Source organism: Mus musculus, chromosome 11, assembly GCF_000001635.26.
Source record: "Mus musculus strain C57BL/6J chromosome 11, GRCm38.p6 C57BL/6J".
NCBI classification, from domain to species: Eukaryota; Metazoa; Chordata; class Mammalia; order Rodentia; family Muridae; genus Mus; species Mus musculus.
This window is the reverse complement of record NC_000077.6, coordinates 48,903,548-48,927,866: the sequence shown is the minus strand read 5'-3', so window position 1 is coordinate 48,927,866 and position 24,319 is coordinate 48,903,548. Positions and strand designations below refer to the sequence as shown.

The 24,319-nt window shown below is 41.7% G+C and overlaps 1 protein-coding gene across 1 annotated transcript; it reads left to right on the top strand.

Moving 5' to 3' along the window:
* The first annotated feature begins 684 nt into the window (after window positions 1-684).
* On the top strand, window positions 685-23,211 carry Gm12185 (predicted gene 12185). The gene is made up of 3 exons (NM_001045540.2): window positions 685-940; window positions 11,483-12,689; window positions 19,388-23,211. The coding sequence occupies exons 2-3, from the start codon at window positions 11,505-11,507 to the stop codon at window positions 20,708-20,710; spliced, it is 2,508 nt and encodes an 835-aa protein (NP_001039005.1). The 5' UTR covers window positions 685-940; window positions 11,483-11,504; the 3' UTR covers window positions 20,711-23,211.
* Window positions 23,212-24,319: the final 1,108 nt, after the last annotated feature.

Sequence of the window (24,319 nt, the reverse complement as noted above, 5' to 3'; positions counted from 1 at the left end):
AATCCCCTCCCTGTGCTTTTCCATGGGTTCATGGCTGGCCTCTACTCCTCTCTTCTCTGCTCCTCTCTCTCCTCTCTCTCCTCTGCTCCTCTCTCTCCTCTCTCCTCTCTCCTCTCTCCTCTCTCCTCTCTCCTCTCTCCTCTCTCCTCTCTCCTCTCTCCTCTCTCCTCTCTCCTCTCTCCTCTCTCCTCTCTCCTCTCTCCTCTCTCTTCTCTCCTCCCCCTCCCGCCTGTCCCCTCCCCCACTCTCCCCTCTTGCTTCTCTCCTCTTGCTTCTCCTTTCTTCTTTCTCCCCTTTCCCCTCTCCCCTTCTCCTCTACAATCTATCCCCCTATTCCCTCTCTTCCTTTCCCCCTATCCCCCTGTTCCCTTTCATCTCTTCTCAACTACCCTTCTCATGCCCTAAATAAACTCTATTCTATTTCTGTGACTAGTGCCTCCCCTGGAGAAAATGCCTTAGCAGGGGCCCACAGAGGCATCCTCACTACCACCACCCCCCAAACACACACACCATACTGCACCTCTATCAAACATATTCCTGGTTGTTTCTTTTTATAAAACACAATATAGTTGATATTTGATTCCTATAAACTAGCCATTTCCAGGAATAGAAAGTGAAACCTACTCTGATTACAGCCCCCCTCTTAGGTGGTTTAGATAAATAGGGCTCAGATCCTGGCAGAAAAGTGTAGAGAGCAAGGGCTATGTGTGGACCAGTAAGGACAAAGAAACTCAGGGAGATCCGACTGTCCACCCCACGGTCTCTTCCTTTCTATGTGTAGTTCTTCTTGGGACACCAGAACTCCACACCTCATATCTTCTCTTCTTTTCTCTCTGTAGACATCCTGAATCTGAGTTTCAGTTTTAGACAAAGACCTTTCCTGAGAGGAGATCCATCACAGAAGTGTTATTGCCACCAGATCAAGGTCACCACTGCTGAGGTAAGGGTGTCTAGGTTCAGCTTGTTCAATAATGCAAGATGTGTGATAACATGAGGAGTGGCCCCTGACACCAGGAAAGGAGAACTCAGGGCTTTGTACTCAGGGAGGATCCTGGGCACAGGAGTATCCTTCAGTGGCCATCTTCTGGACTAGAGAGAATCCCAAAGCAAAGGAGGCAACCCCTTCCTTCCACCTGTGTTTTGTGGACCATGCTTGTCTTCTGGAGCAGTCAAGCTTGGAGAAAGATGCCAGGTTGGGATACTCAGATGCCCTTGGAGTCCATGCTGTAGGCTCTTCATTTGTCCCATGGAGATAAAGTCCCAGATCAGAAACAGCCACAGACAAACTTGGCAGATCATGTTAGACCCTCTGGTTTTCAAAAGATTCTTCTGCCCTCTGTCACTTGTTACATATAAGGGACTATTTTGTAGTTCTTCCTGTTTCTCTCTTGAAGTGTGCAAAACAATTTGCTTTATGCATTCTGGACTTTCACTATGGTATGACTCCAGGAGTTTCTTTTTCTGCCCCGTATATCTGGACTTCTACAATCCTCTTGTATATATCTGGGTGTGATTTTTCTGTCCCTAAATTTGGGGACATTTTTGCTAGGAAAATTCCTCTATGTTGTCTCCTGATAATCTCTCCTCCATATGGTCCACTCTGTTGTGAGCCTTCCCAATGAGCACTTGATTTAATGATTCTTTAATCTCTAGCCTCATCCACCATTTTTAATCTCTAAACCACCAACCAAAGATCATACTAGTACTGGTCCAAGGGCCCCAGGCCCTCCAGCACATAGGTAAGAGAGGACCACATTTTCTGGCCTCAGTGAGAGAGTGTGCACCTAACCCTTTAGAAACTTGATGCTGCAGGGAAGGGAGATACATGGGGGTAGGGCACCCTCTCAGTGGAAAAGGGGAGGGGGAATGGGATGAAGAACTCTGGAAGAAGGGACCAGGAGTGGGACCAATATCTGAAATGTAAATAAACAAAATAATAATTTTTTTAAGAAAGCTGTTTTATGTCGGTTAGTCAGCAAAGGATAGGGGAACTTGGGTGTCTATGATCCAGCAGTGTGAATCCTGATTGCCCTGGGTAAGTGGGTGGGTGGACAACTGGTGACACTGACAGGCCAGGGAATGGGTAGGGGAGTGGCCTATCAGGCATTGCAGGTTGAGAGATCTGAAGTGTCAAAGGCATTGAGGGGTTGAGGGGTGAGTGAGTGGGTGGGTTGTAGACAGGAAGGTTGATCTTACTGTTCTGTTTCAAATATATGGCCTCTAATTCTTTATGACTGTGACATACCTATAAACAAATACATGAACTCAATCTGCTGAGTACATTTAGTGTAGCTTATATACAAAGATATACAGATTAAAAAAGATAACCAGATGAACGGGAGCAGATAGTTAGACAGGCAGACAGACAGATATTAGGGCTGAACATAGGAACTAAATAACTTTGGGAATTATTTAGGGAGCTCATCGCTGGTAAGACTAACTCTGCCACTCTGCAGCTTTTTATTGCTTGTGACTCTTCACCTAAGTGTGACAATCCATGCAATTTCCCACATCCACGTAGGTATGTCCACTGGTGGCATTACTGTTCAGGTCTGTTTAATGGCCACATTGCTGAGATTTCACAAGTGTATCATTCCTGTCATATCTAGAAGACTCAGTCTTACACCAGACTTTCTGGTCTTTTGACTCTGTAGTCTTTCTGCACCCTCTTCTACAGTGTTGCCTGTCTTAGGTGTAAGGCTTATGTTGTATCAACTGAGGCTGAGCATCACACAGTCAGTTGCTGTCTGCATTGTGACTAGTTGTGGCTCTCTGACATGATCTGTGACTGCTGGGAAAAGGAGCATCTTTAATGGCTAGTGAGTGAGAGTCCCACATACCTGTGGGTATAAAGATAAGTATTGAGAAGCAGTGAGGAATTATATTTGGATGGGAAACTGGCCTAGTAGGCTCTCTTCTGAGACCCTTGACCTACATGGCCACGTAGGGTTCCTTAGGTTTTCACCTACCAGGCATGATTTTCTTCCTGTTCAGACAGCCCTGAAGTCAAACTAGACAGTAGCCTGTTATCACCAACACACAAATGCCACAATGGCACCTTTACAGTTATCTCAATGTGATGGTGGTCATTGTACTTCATAGGTGTCACAGGTAGGTAGGTTATTGCTTTCCTCCCTTGGCAACATTCCAGCACCTTCTGGTATTATGAAAACTGGTCCTCAGGAAAACACTTCTGGGTCAGATTCAGCTCAATTTCTCCAAGTTCTGTATCTGAAGTGTGTGGTGACTTCACAAAAGGGACCTTCAACTTCTGAGGCTCAAATAAGGTCAACAGCAATAGCATATATTGGGGGAGTTTCATGTACACCACTGACAAACAACTCAAAGTTTCTCCTGCCTGACAGTGAAGTTTCTGTTACTCTGTGGCTGATGGGGAAGTCATTCTCAGCCATAGGAAGTGTCATCACTTCATTTAAAGTATACACATATGTAGGCATGTGTTCCTATATGTACTATAAATAATTTAGGTAAATATGAAACAGTGATTCCTAATGTAGTCTTTTTCTATAGTTTTGTTTTAATTCTTTCTCCAAGTTTATCCTTGTGTTTTCTGGAGTATCTGAGCCAAGGTGATTTCTAGAAAAGTTATTACCTTGAAATTCTGAACTACATTACACACGCTGTTTGTCAGAGTTCTCCCAGAATGTACCCCTCAGTGCTGGCTGTGTCCACTGGATGCACAATCTCTTGGAAGCTGTGGTTCTTAGTTTGTCTTGAGTTCCAACGTCATCAACCCATAGAGCACTGTTCCGGGGAGCATACACCTTGATCTTCGGAAGAGCAGGGAGCAGGGCTCACTGGGCCCTCTTAGGAGTCTGCCTACCACAGAGGCCATGTCCCACTTCCTCTAAGACAAAAGGGGGAACTTGCAGTTGGTTGAACATTCTTTTCAAATCAGTCATTCCTCCCGTTGTCCTGTGTCATTCCCTCGTTATATGATAACCCACACAATGAGGCTAGAGTTCCAGAGGCCCTATGGACACCTTAGGAAAGGGTTCACATAAGGTTGAGGACACAGCCAGGGGAAGTATTGCTTCTTTTGCCTTGAATGTACTGCTCTGTCCTTTTAGACTGCAGTGGGTAACTGTACAGAGTCAGTGGAGTCTGACTTACACCAGCAAGTGTGAGGAAATTTCTAGGAGAAAGCAAAATCTGAACAAGAGGACTTGGTCTATCCTGGTCAGCAGTAGAAGCAGCAACTGAGAGAAGCGAGGGAAGGCAATACTGGCTCTCATGGGGGACTGGAGAGGGTCCTGCTTTACTGTACGAGCAAACAGCAAGGCTTGTCCTGCTTTAATTAATGATTAGTATTTCTCTCCTCTCTTCTCCATTCAGCTTCTGCTATACAGAGCCATGGCTTGGGCCTCCAGCTTTGATGCATTCTTTAAGAATTTTAAGAGGGAAAGCAAAATCATCTCATCATTCACCACATTCAAGTAGGCTTCATCCCAGGGATGCCGGGATGGTTCAATATATGGAAATCCATCAATGTAATCTACTACATAAACAAACAGAAAGGAAAAAAACCACATGATCATTTCATTTGATGCTGAAAAAGCATTTGACAAAATTCAACATCCCTTCACGTTAAAAGTCTTGGAAAGATCAGGAATTCAAGGCCCATACCTAAACATAGTGAAAGCAATATACACCAAACCAGTAGGCAACATCAAACTAAATGGAGAGAAACTTGAAGCAATTCCACTAAAACCAGAGACTATCTATTCCCTAACTATTAAATATAGTACTTGGAATTCTAGCTAGAGCAACTAGACAAAAAAAAAAATGAGAGAGAAAAAAATAGGTCAAAGGGATACAAATTGGAAAGGAAGAACTCTACATATCAGGATTTACAGATGTCATGAGAGGCACCAGCCAAGGGACAGCCCAGGTCCAGCTCTGGATAGGGAATACTCCCAGCTCTGCACAGTTGTGCTATCCTTAAAACATTGCTAATTGTTCAAAACTGTTTCACTGCCCCAGATAGTCCTACAAGGTAATGGGTCACAAAATGAAATAGGCTAACGTCTAAGCCCCGCTGTTGTATGAACTGCTTGTTTGAATTGCTGAGGGTCCTGCTGGAGGTCTGTAACAGAATCAAGACTTGCCAGTGCTTGGACAGGATAAGAATTAATTTGATCCCCAAATAATAACTGTGGTTATTCACTCTATAATTCTTTAGCTAACAATATTGGGGACCTTACTTAGAGAATTCCCTCTGGTTTTGTCTTGGTCAGTCTCCTTCTTAGTAAAACACCTCTAATTTACTGAAACCAAAACTCCAGCCAGACTAGTGACTGTCTGAACAACCACAGACCCATAGTATCACATAGGAAAATGCTGGAGCAAGGAAGAACAATGGATTAGCCTCCTGTCCCTACAGTCTGTGCCTCTGTGGTTAGGAAGTCTGTGTCTGGTATGGCCAGGAGTGGGGTTGGTGAGGGTGGCTTTCAATTTAATGCCACCTTGGAGTCATTTTAATAGAGAGTGGACTTCTGCGTGGGATCAGAGACCGGCACTCACAGTGAAAATGGAGGAAATGCTTCTCATCCAAATGAGTGCAAGGGGCAGGGAAGATGAGCCACAGTGCTCTCAGAGGTTCAGTGCAGCAATGCACTTTATAACCCCTAACATCAGTGAAACATTTTTGAACAATTAACAAAATTTTAAGGATAGCCCAACTGTACCAGGAAAAAATTGAGTGCGGCCAACTGACTGAGTGCTTTCAAAGTAGGAGCAACTTCCTCACAGCTTATACAAGATAAAATTGATTTTGTTTTTACAAAATGTAGCACAGTGAACTTAACACATTAATCACAATGTTCACCATTTCCATGGATTTTTCTATGAGTGGCTAGGGAGATAATCACAGGATAAAGTAACTGTCTTTCAAAGAGAAAGTTATGAGTTGGATACCCAGAATCCACATAAAAGACAGGCATAGTGGAGTGAGCTTGTAATTCCAGAACTAAGGAAGGAGAAACGCAGAACTCTGAAGCTCACTTGTCAGCCACCCTTGCCTAATTGGTGAAATATAGGCCAGTGAGTGTGTCTTTCTCAAAATAAGGAACAAGATATCTGAGAAACAACAGCATCTACACACACATGTCCACACACACAAAGAGAGAGAAAGAGAGATAGAGACAGACACAGAGACACAGAGACAGAGGCAGAGACAGAGACAGAGTAAGACAGAGAGATGAGAGAAAGAATATCAACAGAATAAGGCAGGGTTACAGCAAGTGTCTGCAATCATTGAGCCATGGGCTTACTGGATCTGAAAGGCAGTACTGCTCAGCAGTAGATGACATCATTGACAAGAGGATCTTGAGGTAGGGAAGCAGAATGGTCAGTAGGAGGGAGCCCTGACACTGGAATCAAAGGAGGCCTCCTGGTACCAGGGCAGAGGGTCCTCCATTATGGATTATTTCACTCAGGGGTTGTTCACAGAAAGGCCCTTCTCTGTCTTCTGCACCACAGAGCAACCCCAACCCAGACAGCAGCAAAGTTCCATAACACCCACACATCCTGGGTCTGTTGATCTTCTGATGCCATCTTGAACTTGGAGAAAGAAGGTGTATTGTGGGAAAATATTCCTCAGAGTCAATGCAGGGTCCTCTTTGGGGTGGAGGGTTGTTGTTGTAGTTTTTTTGTTGTTATTTTTTATTTTGGCTTTGGTTTCGGTTGAGACTGATCACAATGTGTGCCTCCTTTTCAGAGTTTTGAGCACTATTTCATAAAGGTCATTTCACCAATAAGATCCTTTGAAAGAAAAAAAAAAAGAGGACGTGGAGGAGGAAAGAGAGAAACAAAGAAATGAACAAAGAAAATCAAGTGCTTGCAGCCCTGTAGATTTATATCTGTATTGTCTGAGCTCTATTGCTTTTTATCCTGTCTGGTATCCAGGCCATACCATGTGCTTTTCTTACTGTGTTTCTGAGGCAGAGCTTGAAACCAGGACAGTGATGTCATCAGTATTTTCCCTGCCTCAGGCTTGCGTTGTCTGGGATCTTGCATGCTTTCAACCTAATATTAAGACTTTTTTTTCTATTCCTGTGAATGATGGCATTAGAATATTGATAGGAATTGCATTGAATCTGTAGATTAATTTTCATATGCCAGCCATTTTTATGACATTAATTCTTCTAATCCTATGGGATGAGTAGTATTTCTTTTTTAGTGTACTCCAATGTTTTTGAAGCTCTTAAAGGTTCAGTTATTCAGGGCTTTTCCTTTCCTGGTTACTCTTATATCGAGGAATGTTATTTGAGAAAGGTGGTGGCTAATTGTATAAATGAGATTGATTCTGTTTTCTTCTTTAGCATGTTTGTCATTGGGATGCATGAAGGTGACCAAGATTTTTATGTTGATTTTGAGTTCTGTCTCTTTCCTGAAATGATTGTAAGAGTTCTCTGAGGAAGACTTTGGATTCTATTATTGATAGAACCTCTTCCTGTGCTCAGTGTGTTTGATTGGAGGTTTTCTCAATTGACGCAACATTGGCCATATGTTTGCCATATGCCGCCTTTAGTATGTGGAGATGTGTTCTCTCCTTTCCCAGTTTTTTTAGGAACTTGTCATGAAGAACACATTTGACTTTTGTGTCAGACCATGGGCTCTTAGGAGAATTGTCCTCGGCCTGAGCTTAGGTCCTCCCACTGGGGGCCTCTTGCACACCTTGTTTTTATTTTTATTTATTTATTTATTTATTTTTTTTTTTTTTGCAAAATCTTGCTAGTGTATTGATGAGGCTGAGATGCATATTTTACACCTTGTTTTTAAAAATCTACCTAAAACTCCTGTGGCCAACATGAACTTAGGAACCATGTCTGGCTGAACATCTAATATTTTTCTATTTTCCTATAAATGTACCATCATATATAAACAAGCAGTAATGGGCCTTGGGCCTGCCCTATATATGAGTCATATGTTACCATTTGGGTTGTCCAGGACATAGACACAGCTCTGAGTTACTGGTATCAAGAGGAGCAGAGAGCAAACCTGTCATCTGCAGATGATGTTCTCAAGAAGTCTCTATAATGCCACTATTAAGATAAAAAAAAAATGCTGGTTTTTCATCTTACCTTTCCCTTAACTAGGATGATATAGGTAGAGTATTCTCATTTCTCATTACTACATAGTTTAGGTCAAGATTCTCCACAGGAGCAGAACTGCTAGATAGAATCTACATGCATTAAAGGAGATCTAATAGAGTGGCTAAGCACCTGTGATCTGGCCAGTCCAACAGTAGATGTCTCCTGAAGGGAAAGCCAAGAACTCAGTCCATGAGGCTGCCTGTCACAGCCGGCCTTCAGTGTACACTGGAAGCCCTAAGAAGTGGGCTCTAATACCAGTGAAAGAATGCCGCCGCAGCAGAATAGATAAACTTGCCAGCTTAAATGAGAGCAAGCAAGCAAAGAAGAAATGTCTCCTTCCTCCATGTCCTTAGATGTAGCCCAGAATTAGAGTAGATCTTCCAACCGCAAATGACCCAATGTAGAAAAATGCATTAGAGGGGTGCCCAGCTACTTGGGTTACAGTAAATTCCAGACAGAGACAATTTGAGCACCAAGATGAGTCATCATTTGGGGTTTGTTAAAAGACAAATCTACAACACTTACTCATGTTGGGGTCCAGAAGTTGCCCTACAAACCCCACCATACACCAGTCTCAGTCAGCCACGGATAGTTTAAGGAGCATTTGCCCCAGGACTGACCAATTAGTGCCACAGAGCAGACTTGGGAGCTGATTAACTCTGAGCCAGATTCATACAGAACTTTGAACCCTGAAATCCACAAATCTCTGTGCCAAGTTATTCCACTATTTAGGGATAAGAGACTTCCTAAAGAACATATACTTGTGGCATGCTTCTCCTGTCCTCATTGGTTGGGTGATTCAACTGTGGCAGGGTGACTTAACTTGCCTAGTATTCATGTCCCAACTTGCCAACCAGGGTGTCAGTTACCCACACACATGGAAGAAAGTAGGATATCAATTCCAAGGCAGGTCTCAAGTCCAAGCTTTTGTGGCAAACTATATAAAGCAGGTCTAATTGACCTCTGTTATGATTGGTTTCCAAGAACAATAAGGTGTAGAACATAACAGACTTTGGATTAACAGTTAGCTCAGGTAACAAAACATTCCTATTAACAGTACATGAGAAAATTTCCTTGTAACAGTCGCAAAAGCTCATGAGAAAGTTTACTTGAAATAGTGTAAAATGAATGGCTAGACAAGCAGTAGATACCCAGGCTAGAATAACTCACTTTTTCCACTATGTAGTCTTCTAGCACCTGCACCATTTGAAAAATGATACCAACACATTTTGGACGGCGAGTGTTTTGTTTTGATTTTCCAGGAAAAGTTTCTCTGTATAACACTGGATGTTCTTGAACTCACAGGACTATCCTGACCTTGAACTCATCTGCATGCCTCTGCCTCTGCCTCTGCCTCTGTAGGCCATGTTCTCCGGGCACACACACACGCACACGCACACGCACACACAGTTTTGTAAGATTAGCTTTATCCTGTGAAAGTCAACATGTGCTATTTGTGGCTCTGAGGTCCATATTCTTTTCTCTGAACAACAACTTCCAATTACACTATTTTTTTTCTGAAAAGCTCATGGTTTCATTTTTCTTCACAATTGTATAGATGTTTATTTTGTTTATGTTCCATAATGTCTTTGTCCATTCATCTACACTGAGTTGATTTCATTGTGATCATTAACACAGCATCTCTAACCACGGATGTGCTTGCATCTGTGTGGTCTGTTGACTAACAGTCCTTCACGTTGAAGTGAGTAGTGTACCTGGGACAGTGATCAATATCTGAAGGAACTGCACCAACTTTTAACAGTGAGTGTGCTTCCTCTTTTCAACATTTGTTGTTGGTAGTGGTTTCTTGGAGGTAACATTTTGAATTGCCCTTCCTCTGATAGTTCAGGAAATCGAGTAAATTTTCAAGTATGTATCAGCCATTTAGTCTTTTGACTATCTCTACATCTCATTGGCACACTAATTGATTGAATGATTTAGATTTTCACTGTTTCAGGGATTTTTACATTGTCAAAATACTCCACCATTTCCCTAGATCCCACATCATTTCTGTTGTCTCTTCTACATCACACTAAGTCTTGGAGGGGGTAACTGAGATATCACATTTATGACTGAGCATTCAAAAGTCACTTATGCACAATTCTTTGACCATTAATCTAAAGTTACTCTTACTCACTATACAGAACAGCTTCTATGTCCAAAGTTAACAGCCACGCTAATTCATGCATACAAACATAAAAACTTAAATGACAAATAGATTGCCATATCATGCCCATTTGACAAAATAACAGTAGCAGCTTCCCCACCAGAGTCTATGACCCCCACAACCAAAAGGTTTTAATTTCCAAAGGAAAGGGTTTTCAGCACCAAAGAGTGAAAGAACTTTTGTAGATATCAAAGTCACAAGAAACCCAGTAGATCAAGAGTCTCCACAGCCTTAGGATGCCTTCTGACCATGAGCTGAGCTCTCCCATTGAATTTGCTACCATTCATGTCTATTATTGAAGTAAAACTGAAAACCTGAATGTTAGTGTGCATGTCATAATGTGACCTTATCTGGAAAGGCTGACAGAACTATGAACTTGGGTAACTTCTTTTCCAGACAATTTTTTTTTACGTATTTTCCTCATTTACATTTCCAATGCTATCCCACACCCTCCCTCCAACTCCCCTACCCACCCACTCCCACTTTTTGGCCCTGGCGTTCCCCTGTACTGGGGCATATAAAGTTTGCATGACCAATGGGCCTCTCTTTCCAGTGATGGCCGACTAGGCCATCTTTTGATACATATGCAGCTAGAGACAAGAGCTCCGGGGTACTGGTTAGTTCATACTGTTGTTCCACCTATAGGGTTGCAGATCCCTTTAGCTCCTTGGGTACTTTCTCTAGCTCCTCTATTGGGGGCCCTGTGATCCATCCAATAGCTGACTATAAGCATCCACTTCTGTGTTTGCTAGGCCCCAGCATAGTCTCACAAGAGACAGCTATATCAGGGTCCTTTCAGCAAAATCTTGCTAGTGTATGCAATGGTGTCAGCGAATAGGACCTCATAAAACTGCAAAGCTTCTGTAAATTCCTGAAAAGTCTGGGCATCTTAAGCCAGGCTGAGTTCATACTTGTGATCCATAGCGCCACCACCTCCCTAGTGCTGCTATTACAGGGTTGAGTTTCATCTGGAAGAACTAAAAATGTTGAAAAAGAAGAAAATAAACAAAGGTTAAAGAGTGTGAGTCAAACCAAAATTTGAACCTACGGGCAGAAGTAAGTGCTGTCCTGTCCTGCATATTTGATTAAAGGGAATAAAGTCTCTTTATAATGTAGGGGCAGATACTGGACTCTGCGCTTTTATTGGTTGTTCTTGCTGAACTAATTTGTTGAACTTTTTGGTTTGTTCCTCCCTTAGGTACCATTGACATTTGCCAGGAATGGGTCAGACTTCCTCTTCTACATCCCCTCCAAAGGAGGATCCTCCTTTGACATTTCAGGTGAAAACCAAAGTCCTGTCTCAGGAATTAATCGCCTCCATTGAATCATCCCTAGAGGATGGAAACCTTCAGGAAACAGTTTCTGCAATCAGCAGTGCTCTGGGTGACATAGAGAAAGTCCCACTGAACATTGCAGTGATGGGGGAGACTGGGGCTGGAAAGTCCAGTCTCATCAATGCTCTGCAGGGAGTGGGGGATGATGAAGAAGGTGCAGCTGCTTCCACAGGGGTGGTACATACAACCACTGAGAGAACACCATACACTTACACAAAGTTTCCCAGTGTGACACTGTGGGACCTGCCTAGCATTGGATCTACTGCCTTCCAACCACATGATTATCTGAAGAAAATCGAGTTTGAGGAGTATGACTTCTTCATTATTGTCTCTGCTATACGTATTAAACAGAGTGATATAGAACTTGCCAAAGCTATTGTGCAAATGAATAGAGGTTTGTACTTTGTTCGAACAAAGACAGATTCTGATCTAGAGAATGAAAAACTGTGTAACCCTATGAGATTCAATAGAGAGAACATATTGAAGAGTATTCGAATTTGCCTTTCAAGTAATCTCAAAGAACGTTTCCAGCAGGAGCCTCCAGTCTTCTTAGTCTCTAACTTTGATGTGTCTGACTTTGACTTCCCAAAGCTGGAATCCACCCTTCTCAGCCAGCTCCCAGCCTACAAACACCAAATATTCATGAGTACTTTGCAAGTTGTTATAAATGCCATAGTAGACCGGAAGAGGGATATGCTGAAACAAAAGATCTGGAAGGAATCCATAATGCCAAGAGCATGGGCTACCATACCATCCCGGGGACTGACCCAAAAGGACATGGAGATGTTGCAACAGACTTTGAATGACTATAGATCTTCCTTTGGCCTGAATGAGGCATCACTGGAAAACATCGCTGAGGATTTGAACGTGACACTGGAGGAGCTCAAGGCAAACATTAAGTCTCCACATTTGTTCTCAGATGAGCCAGATACATCCTTAACAGAGAAACTATTGAAGTACATTGGAAATCCTTACTTTTCAAAGGTTTTCCACTTGCAAAATTATTTCATAGACACGGTTGCGAGTGATGCTAAAATTATCCTCAGTAAAGAAGAGCTTTTCACAGAGCAGGTGAGCTCATTCAACTCTAAGGCCTCTCCATATCGGGAGGAGTCCGTGGGCAAAGTGTTTCCAGTTAGTCCAGGAAGCACCTTTCTATTTCACTTCTTTGAGATGTTTCAAAGTGACTCTGACAAACTTTGTCATGTCCATGTTCTGCTCCTGTTGACATCCTGGGGCCTCTCTGGTGAGACTGTTACATGATGCACTCCTAAGGCTTTTCATTGTAAATCATCTCATTTCTCTGGTGTTTATTTGCTTTGTATTTAAGAAGTGTTTCTGTTAGATGGCAAGCTACTTGTCAGTTCCCTTTTGATCCTATGCTTTGAGAACCTCAGGTGGGCCAATCTGATGAAGTTTTTCATACCTGTTTCCCTTTAAGAGCTTCAAGGTTTCCATCTTACAGCAAGCTCTTTGGGACACATAGGGTTGGTTTTTGTATAGTGTGAAGAGTGAGTGTCAAGGTTTAACCTTGCCTGATGTCCAGTTTGCCAAATTCCATTCTTCAAACCATCTGCCCTTTGTACAGTGTGAGCATTCAGAAGCCTTGGTGACATACTGACTGACTGTAGATGCAATCTGTTGCCTGCACAGTCATGCATATTGGTGACTCAGCTCTGCCTCTCAGTTTGTTGGTCTATGAGCCTGTCTTCATGCAGCTATTGGACTGTTTTTGTCACTGTGGCTCTGTGCTATGCCTTGAAATCAGGTATTACAGTGACTCCTAGCCCTGTTGTTTTGATCGATATTGTTTAGGCTCTTCGCAGTCTTCTGTGTTCCCACGTGAGTTTTGTGATCCAACAGTCCAGTTCTATTCTAAATGGCATTGATGTTTTAGTTGAGATTGCATTGAGCCTGGAAATCACTTTCTGAAGTATGGACACTTTGACAATCAATGTTAAGGTTTGTAAACTGTAAAAACAGGAATCTTAGCATCTTTTGTTGCCTTCTTTGAGATTTCTTTCATGTCTGTTTTGGAACACCTCACTTCCTTGGTTTCTTAATGAAACTTGTTTGCTTCTTCCTTGCTTGCTCTCTACCTTCCTTTCTTCCTACTTTCTTACTCTGCCTTCTTCTCTGGTGTGTGTGATGTGTTTATTGTAAATGAACTTTCAAGATTTCTTTCAAAATTTTACATTTCTGAATTTCTCAGGCAAATCTTATATATTTATTTTAATTCCACTCATCAGTATTTTCCTGGCTCTTACTGAGGTTTTTTTTTTTTTTTTCTATTTTAGGTGCACACACAACATGGAGAGTTTAATTATGCCATTTCCATACATGTATGCCATTTTACATTGTCATTCATTTTTATCTGTTCTCATTCATTTGGTTGCCTACTGCCCTCTGCCATTCCCCGCCCTTATGTAGCTACTTCCCTTTTACCCAAAAAAAGTCCCTTCTTCTTCTCATACACATTCTGTTCCTCATCAGATACATTTCCTCCTTCAACATTTCTCACCTCTCATGGGATTGATTTTTTTTCATTATTTATGTAGTATTTGACAGAAATTTAATCTACTACAATTTCTTTGGAATTTTTAAAATATTCATTTATACATTTATTTTTATGTATATGAGTCTTCACATAGCCTCAAAACTGAGAATCAGATCTCATATGAGAAGGTTGTAAGCCACTCTATGGTTGCTGGGAATTGAACTGAGGACCTCTGGAAGAGCAGACAGTCCTCTCAACTGCTGAGCCATCTCTTCAGCTCTCTTCAGAATCTTTTATTAGAGTTATGTTCCTTTGTTAGCATTCTTGCCTTGGCTATTTTGAATAGTTACAGTGTTCTCTGTAGCAATTTGTACTTCTCAATAGAAATATCTACCATTTATATAGGATGTCCTAATTAAGAAAATTCTCCAGAAAAAAACGGATCTTAGGAGGTTGGGTTGTTATGTGATATTAGGTTTATTCCCCGCTGGCCATCACAGTGTAGATGCCATATCACTATTCTGGTGGCGTCTAGTGAGTTTTTGCTCTGTCTATTCCATATCAGGATTTTTGAGAACCATTGTTTCATAAGGTCACACAAGACTGGGCCTCTCATACACTACACGCAATTGTGACATAAATAGGAGAGTGTAAATGATGCACTATAGATGTATTTAAGTTCATTACTGTGGTCACAATTACCAAGAATTCCTAAATAATACTTCTACTTGTAAATCGGTTGAGGGCATCACAGCACCAGTGAGACAGAGATGGGGAGACCTCTGGAACTCATACTGTATGCATGAGCACCTGCACACATGCATGCAGCATCACATGCGAATTGTGAAATAATTACCCTGGAAGTTTTGATATCTTAATACGGATGCTCTCCTTTCCCTTACTTTTATTGGTGACATGGCTTCCAACAGGATATTTAGCTGACTCAAGAATAGAGTACCTGAAACTTCTGTGTGCCTGAAACTTGTGTTGAAATCTGCATAACACATTATTAATAGCAGAGTATCAGAGCTAAGCGGAGCCAACCTCTCATGACTTCCTGCATTCACCTTGTGTTCCAATTCTAATTCCAAAGTTCTATGTGTGTCTGAAACACCAAGAGAAAAGGTTATAGCTGTGATTCATACTCTTCATCCCAAAGAATGATACTTTTAGTATCAGTATTGATAAACTTTGATAGCTATCATGAAGTCTGGTTTTTCCACAATCATGAAATGTACATAGTTTTAATGTCCTTCTGAGATTATAATAAACTAGGAGTATCAGACAAAAAAACTTATGTGGCCTAAAAGACCAAAATATGTAATATATGGACATATATGTAATATGTGGATTCCTGAAGGAAACACATCTGACCTTTAACTTGTTTCTTTGGCCTAAAGAACTGATGGTTCCTCAAATAAGGGCTTTCATGGAAATAGTTTTTAATTCAAGTTTCTTTTTTTTATTATTATTTTGGCATCGACTCTTTTTTTATTCTATCATATTCTTTAAAATTTATAGATTATTCTAACAATAAAAATGAATATTATAAAGGTTGTTTGATATTAAGCAACAATTAATTGAACAGTCTTATGTAGATGCTTGTCTACAGCAATACTGAAGATACATACATTTTTCTCAATATGAATTTTAAATAACTCCAAATATGTTAACTGTATGATATTTTAAAATAATATATCACTATTAGTTGTTCTAAACGAACATAAAGTCTGCCTGTTTGTTTTGTTTTTAGTAGAGCTTAAAATCTTACGCTTACTGTAGTACAAACCCAAAATAAGAACAATTTTTAGACATTGGAGTTCATTATGATAAGGCTGTACTTCAATATCCCTCACATCACCAAAGGATTTTACCTCCATAGTAGCTGAGCTAAGAGTTATCAGTTCTGCTGCACCAAGGAATGAATTGTAGGCATGATTTTGAATACAGATTTCCTGCTGTGGTCAAAGCTATTTGTCTTGAGTGATTGTCTTCATTCTCAGTCCACATGGAACAGGTTATATTCGTTTAAGAAATGGTGTGTGTATTAAAATGGTCCATCCATGAAGTCATTCAACAACTGTTTCAATGAACAATGGTTCTGCTTGGAGGGTGGCACAGACATTAGGTGAGGGTAAGATACTGGTTCATTGGCTGTGATGATTTTGAAAAGCATTCATCTCAGAAAAAGAGTAACTTATAAACGCCTCTTCTTCAAAGTTGACACAATAATTATTAATATCAAGCAAAGCATTCAATCTCACTCTTTGCTGTTCTCTTACAAACCACATCCCAAATTGATTGTCTACTTCTTTTAGCTGTATAAATAATTTTGAAATATGTAAACTGTTCTGAAAACCATAGTATAGTATAAAAAATCAAATAAACAATCCTACTAATAGAGAGGCTGAGATAGGAGAAGCATGATTTCAAGACCGTTATGTAGTACACACCAAGACACTGTTACCTACAAATAAGCAGAAAGTGTACATGGATTGTACAATATTGGACCTATTTCTCCAATTACCAAATTTGAGAGACCACTAGATGACAGCCAACAAATTCCTCATATTTTTGAATTTCAATCGAATAGGATATGTTGGTAACATTAAGAGATATTAAGGAAAAGTAATTGTTACTTTCTGTTCTTTTTGTTGCTAGAAGTGGAATCATGTTTGTGTGGGTTTGTTGAGAGAGTACTTTCTTGCTTCTTCTAGGGAGTACTTTTGCTCCTTATGTTGGTGGGTTTTTTTTGTAGGGCTGGAATTGTGGAAATATACTGTGTAAATTTGGTTTTGTCATGGAATGTCTTGTTTTCTCCGTCTATGGTAATGGGGAGTTTTGCTGGGTATCGTAGCCTGGGCTGGCATTTGTGTTCTCTTAGGGTCTGTATGACATCTGCCCAGGATCTTCTGGCTTTCATTGTCTCTGGTGAGAAGTCAGGTGTAATTCTGATAGGTCTGCCTTTAGATGTTACTTGACCTTTTTCCCTTACTGCTTTTAATATTCATTTTTGTTTAGTGCATTTGGTGTTTTGATTATCATGTGACAGGAGGAATTTCTTTTCTAGTTCAGGCTATTTGGAGTTCTATATGCTTCTTGTATGTTCATGGGCATCTCTTTCTTTAGGTTAGGGAAGTTTTCTTCTATAACTTTGTTGAAGATTCTTACTGGCCCTTTAAGGTGGGAATCTTCATTCTCTTCTATATCTGTTATCTTTAGGTTTGGTCTTCTCCTTGTGTCCTGGATTCCCTGGATGTTTTGGGTTAGGAGCTTTTTGCTTTTTGCATTTTCTTTGACTGTTGTGTCAATGTTTTCTATGGAATCTTCTGCCCCCCAGATTCTCTCTTCCATCTCTTGTATTCTGTTGGTGATTCTTGCATCTATGACTCCTGATCTCTTTCTTAGGTTTTCTATCTCTAGGGTAGTCTCTCTTTGTAATTGTGTTTTCCTGAAATTCTTTAAGGGATTTTTGTGTTTCCTCTTTAAGGGCTCCTACCTGTTTACCTGTGTTCTCCTGTATTTCTTTAAGGGAGTTATATATGTCCTTAAAGTCCTCTTTTGTCATCATGACAAATGTCTATAGATCCCAGCTTTGCTTTTCTGAGTGATTGTGTATCCAGGACTTGCTATGGTGGGAGTATTGGGTTCTGATGATTCCAGGTAACCTTGGACTGGATTGTGTTGCTTGTGTTCTTATGCTTGCCTCCCACCATCTGGTTATCTCTAGTGCTACCTGCCCTGGCTATATCTGACTGCAGCCTGTCCTTCTTGTCATCCTAGTTGTGTCAGAACTCCTCAGAGTCCAGCTGTCTCTGGGATCCTGTGATTCTGGGATCCTGGGATCCTGAGAACCTGGGTGTAGCAGAGCTCCTAGGAGTCAAGATGTTTCTGGGACCCTGAGATTCTGGTGTGACCAGGCTCCTGGATCCGGGGATCCTAAGCATATTAGAGCACCCGGGAGTGGAGCTTCCTCTGTGTGTTGTGGGATTCACTTTGGAGTTTGCACCCAAGGTCTGCTCAGGGAACCAGCCCAGACAGACCAAAAGGAATCCATGTCACTGGTCTGGAGGAGTTCCTGCCTGCCTGAGTCCTGCTGGCCTCAGTTACTCCTGGTGTTGGGACAGATGATGTGTCCTCCTCACCTCTTTTATTCAGGTTTCTTAACTTTTAAAGGAGTCATTTTCTTCTTTTAGTGGATTCTTTAACATCTCTTCCTATATTTGTTTCTTCCTTGCTGACTTTCCTCTGTATCCATTTGGGATTTTCATCTTTCTGGGTTGTTTCCTTGAGGCTTGTGGATTGAACACTAGAAAACAGGGACACAGAGAATATCTTAGGAAACTGCTTACAATGAGATGATCCCCTACCTCCCCAGCTGATAAATAAAATTTAAAAAATAGCATATCTCCTTTCAAATAAACCTTTTTAACATCTAGTTTTGAAGATTCAAATAAGCACACATTGCCTGTTATGTATTTGCCCTCAGTTCCCTTGTCCCCCAGACAGATTAACTTCTACTTTCATGTCATATCTACGATATAACTTTTATATTTATACAAAATCTAAGATATGAGAATGAGAAAATGTATTCGTCTTTCTGAGACTAGCTTTATTGTCTTAATGTGACTACCTACAGTTATATCCACTTTCCTACGAAGGAGATAATTTCAATCTTCGTTACGGCTCAAGAGAAGTCAATTACACATACCTAGTAGTGTATCCAACCCTCTGTTAGGCCTGTCAAGAATCTTTTCTGCTACTGCCCCATGCTCCTTCTCCCTTAATAAACAGACTACACAAGTAAAAGTAAAAATGCTGTCCTAAGGAAGAAGAGGTCATGAGGTCCAGGAAGCAATGCTCTAAGCACTCAAAGAAGGCAGGGAGCCTTTCCATGAGATATGTTGTTTGAAGTATTTGATATCTTGACATATGCCTTTAAAGATATTACAACCTATGCCTATTATCTGTAATGGTAGTAGACAGAATGCAACAACTTAACTTAAAAAGTAAACAATGCTAAAGGTCACTGGATGGAACTGATCATGCTTGGGACAGCAAAGGAGGCAGGAAACCACAGAAAAAGATAAAAGCTGAATGAGGGCACGTGACATGCACAGCAAACATTGACCCAGCAGCTAGGAACAGTAAGGGAGATGATCTGATAATAATGGTTATCAGAAGCTGAGGTCCTTCTTTACCATTAAAACAAACTGGGAGGTCTTGCCCTGCTAGACAAATAATGAGTGTCTCCCTTTTCTTCTCTATTCAGCATCCTCCACTGAACACAGCTACATGCCAGACTTCCACTGGCAGGACTTCTCAGATAACGGCTCAACTTTTGGAATTCAACTTTAAAAATTTTTTTAAAAATTTCAAGAAGGAAAGCAAAATCCTCTCTGAAGAAACCATCACTTTGATTGAATCCCATCTGGAGAATAAGAACCTCAAAGAGGCACTGACTGTGATTAGTCATGCTCTGCGAAATATTGACAAAGCCCCACTGAACATTGCTGTGACTGGAGAAACAGGAACAGGGAAATCCAGCTTTATCAATGCCTTGAGAGGAATAAGTAGTGAAGAAAAAGATGCAGCCCCCACTGGGGTAATAGAGACAACCATGAAGAGAACTCCATACCCACACCCAAAGCTTCCCAATGTGACAATATGGGACCTGCCTGGCATTGGGTCAACCAACTTCCCACCACAAAACTATCTGACAGAAATGAAGTTTGGTGAGTATGACTTCTTCATTATCATCTCAGCTACACGCTTCAAAGAAATTGATGCACATCTGGCCAAAGCCATTGCAAAGATGAACATAAAGTTCTACTTTGTCCGAACCAAGATAGATCAAGATATCAGTAATGAACAGAGGAGTAAACCTAAGTCTTTCAATAGAGACAGTGTCTTAAAGAAAATAAAAGATGAATGCTTGGGTCTTCTCCAGAAGGTTCTCTCCAGTCAGCCTCCAATCTTCCTAGTCTCTAACTTTGATGTGTCTGACTTTGACTTCCCAAAGCTGGAGACCACCCTACTGAAGGAACTCCCAGCCCACAAGCGCCACCTCTTCATGATGTCCTTGCACAGTGTTACTGAGACTACCATTGCCCGGAAGAGGGATTTCCTCAGACAGAAGATCTGGCTGGAGGCCCTGAAGGCTGGACTATGGGCCACCATTCCACTTGGGGGCTTAGTCAGAGATAAAATGCAGAAGTTGGAAGAGACCTTGACTCTCTACAGGTCTTACTTTGGGCTGGATGAAGCCTCACTAGAAAATATTGCCAAGGATTTCAATGTGTCTGTGAATGAAATTAAGGCACACCTTAGGTCTCTCCAGTTGTTAACAAAGAACAATGACATGTCCTTCAAAGAAAAACTGTTGAAATATATTGAATATATTTCCTGTGTTACTGGGGGACCACTTGCCTCAGGCCTTTACTTTAGTAAGACTTACTACTGGCAAAGTCTCTTCATTGATACTGTGGCAAGTGATGCCAAGTCTCTCCTTAATAAGGAAGAGTTTTTGTCAGAGAAGCCAGGATCGTGCCTGTCTGACCTCCCTGAATACTGGGAAACAGGAATGGAGCTGTGAGGTACTAACCTTTGGACTGGCTTCAGACATGGACTTAACGCCTACTTTTAGCATCAGATATTTTCTGGGAAAGACCAGAGGATTAATTTCTTTCAGAGACAGAATACCACTCTGGCAAGAAAAAAAGAGTCATCCCCAGTATAAGCACAGTCTTCCATTAAAATATCACCATGAGAATTTATGGTTGTATACATATGACTTGCAATATTTTGTCTAATTAAACTGGGTTCTTTTGTCCCAAGGAGATTCCCCAAGCAGTGCCACACTCTCCTAAGTTAAAGAAGTTAGCAGACCGTATAACCATTTGTGTTTTTCTGTATCTGCATCATTTTGAGAATAATGACACTAGGTTGTTGTTTCTTGCATTAATGCTTATACCCTAGGTAAGCTTGTTCTCCAACTCGTTTATACCTAAAATAACCTGTTTGTCGATTCTGTCTGAAATGCGGCTGGTTGCCTCTTCTCACACAACTTCCTCCACAACCTGGTGGTGAATCTCTTCAGCCTCACTCTTTCCCAGAGTTCCTTTTTCTCAGGCAGTTGTCTCACCCATTTTTTCCTGACTCTCTACGCGCCATTCAGCTCTTTGTGGACAGATGATGCTTTGACACCATGCACAAGAGCTGATTGACACAATCCTCTCTTGAACTTCGTTGGGGGTTTGGGAAGTACAGGGGTCACGTTCCCAGCACACATCTCCACATTAGGTGGTATGGCCTTAGACATAGTAGGCACACAGCACATGGGATGATGACCATTGTCGATGCTTCCTCCAGGAAGAGCTGAGGAATGCATGGATAAGTAAACACACCTGGAGATCTGTACAGACACAGACATTGTATTCCACAGCCTTCACCAGTCAACGGGATGAGTTTGGAATTTGGGCTGTAGGCAACACAGGCTCTAATTAAGTTGTCATTTCTTGTGGTATGAAAAAGGCTCAACAACATCTTAAAATCCCACCTCCTCTCGATAAGAGGTGCTTAACATAAGAGCCTATAATCTCTCCCTCAACTTCCCTCTCATTTCTCTTTCTCTTTCCTCTCTTCTTCTGCCTCCCACTCTTCCTCTTCGTCCTCTTCATTCTTCTCCCCTCTTCTATCCTTACTTCTCCCCCTGCTTCTGTCTTTCATTTGCCCACTCACTTGTGAGACTTAGCAAACACAGTATCTACAGAGAAGACTTATAGCCTGGAAATCTTTGGAAGAGTTGGTATTACAGCTCCTGTCCAAACAGCAAGAATTTTCTCTTCTCTCTTCCCTAAGGAATGACAAGGGTTTTATTGTCTTGGGGTTTGTTTGTTTGTTTTCTCTAAGGACTTCAATTGATTATAAAGGGGCATTTACAGTAGAAGAGGTCATCTGACATATTCAAAGCCTTCTGCTGCAGAGTCTCTTGTGCAATGCATGGAAGCATCACCTGTCAATAAAATGCTGTTGGCCAATGAGCAAAAGGCAGGAAGTAATAAATGAGAGTTTCAGTAGGAAAGAATGGAATTCTGGGAGACAGAAAGAGTGTGGGAGCTTTTAGCCAGAACACTGAGGAAGACAAATTCATGAACCTGGAGATAGGTAACTAGCCACATGGCAGGAGTTAGAACAGATTAAGTGGAAAAGCTAAGTTGTGAACTGGTTGAGGAGCAATCCAAAACTTTTGGCCTAGGCATTGATTTATATACAATAAGTCTCAGTTGTTATTTCTGAAAATAAAGAGGCTACATGGCAAAGCTTACATTTTCATTTGGCCCACTGAATGTCTGGCAAGAACTTTCTTAAATAGCCACTTCCCACCAATCCACTGTGGTTCAACAATTCCAGGCAGGGGCAAGTAACAAAGGAAGAACTTCAGAGAGGTTGTTTGGAAGTAGCTCTTATAAGAAGCCCTGGCTGTGCAGAAATAAACAGCTCTTCAACTGTAGCCTCAGTGCATGAAGCTGGACTCAGTCTCTGAGCCAAGCAAGAGGCTACCTCCCTGAAAGAGAGAGCAAGGGAAGCCTGTGTGCTAACCCAGATGCTGGACCTGCACTCTCAGGACAAAAGCCTACCTGAGGGGGCTCGTGTTAACCAGACAACTTGTGGCTTGATACCCAGCTCCTGTGGGTCCAACACCTTCTCTGAGTTGGGGAATGGTCTAGATCCAGTGAGGTAGCTCCCAGTTACATGGAGAAGGCAGAAACCCCTCTTCTGTAAGAGAGAAAGACTCTGAGGCCAGGCTAGTGCAGGAGCAGAAGGTGACTCCATGAGATACAACTGTAAGACATTTTCTCAATTAGTGATCAAGGGGGAAGGGCCCCTTGTGGGTGGGACCATCTCTTGGCTGGTAGTCTTAGTTCTATAGGAGAGCAGGCTGAGCAAGCCAGGGGAAGCAAGCCAGTAAAGAACATCCCTCCTTGGCCTCTGAATCAGCTCCTGCTTCCTGACCTGCTTGAGTTCCAGTCCTGACTTCCTTGGTGATAAACAGTAGTATGGAATTGTAAGCTGAATAAACCCTTTCCTCCCCAACTTGCTTCTTGGTCATGATGTTTGTGCAAGAATAGAAACCCTGACTAAGACAAATTGGTACCAGCATAGTGGGGTATTCCTGTGACAACCTGACCATATTTTGGGGAGGACTGTGAAGGACTTTGGAACTTTGGGCTTGAAGATCCATTTGTTGTTAAGAGCTCTGTCAAATGTTGTGTAGGAGCTTGGAAAATAATGTTGAGAACAGTGCAGAAGATGGAGGTCTGGCTTGTGAAATTTCAGAGGGAAAATTAAAGACTCTTTTCAGGGCCATTGCTGTTTTGATTGTGAAGATTCTGTAGTTCTGGTTAGCTGGGGCTGAAGAATCAGCTGTGATTAACAAAATACCTGAACTACTAAAACAAAAACTTTGCATTACTGGGACTATTGATGCTGGTTAGCTGGAGCTAAGAAATTAGCGATGATTAAAAAGAGACCAGCATCATTGAGGTAACATCTTCTGGGAAGTGTTTTCTGAAAGCACAAAGAGGCTGTGTTCCAGAAATAGCCAAGGTTATACTCCTGCTGCAGTGGGACTTGGTAATGTGTAAGGGTTACCCAGGTGGTACTGGTCTATTAGACACCGTCCTTTTTACCCATCAACCCGCTTGAGATGATTATCAGCAATTGTTACAGATGCTCTTTACAACAAAGGAGAGATAAGGTTTGTGATCCTAGTCTGACTCTTAATAATAATAAAGACTTTTATACATGATTACATCAGGCCTTGCAGTTCATGAGCTCTCCTGGGGTTCCCGGGGAATAGAGACATAACAGCTGTGGTTTTGGTTTCAGTAAATTAGAGGTGTTTTATTAAGAAGGAGACTGACCCAGCTAATGGATGGATCACAGGGCTCCCAATGGAGGAGCTAGAGAAAGTACCCAAGGAGCTAAAGGGATCTGCAACCCTATAGGTGGAACAACATTATGAACTAACCAGTACCCCGGAGCCCTTGACTCTAGCTGCATATGTATCAAAAGATGGCCTAGTCGGCCATCACTGGAAAGAGAGGCCCATTGGACACGCAAACTTTATATGCCCCAGTACAGGGGAACGCCAGGGCCAAAAAGGGGGAGTGGGTGGGTAGGGGAGTGGGGGTGGGTGGGT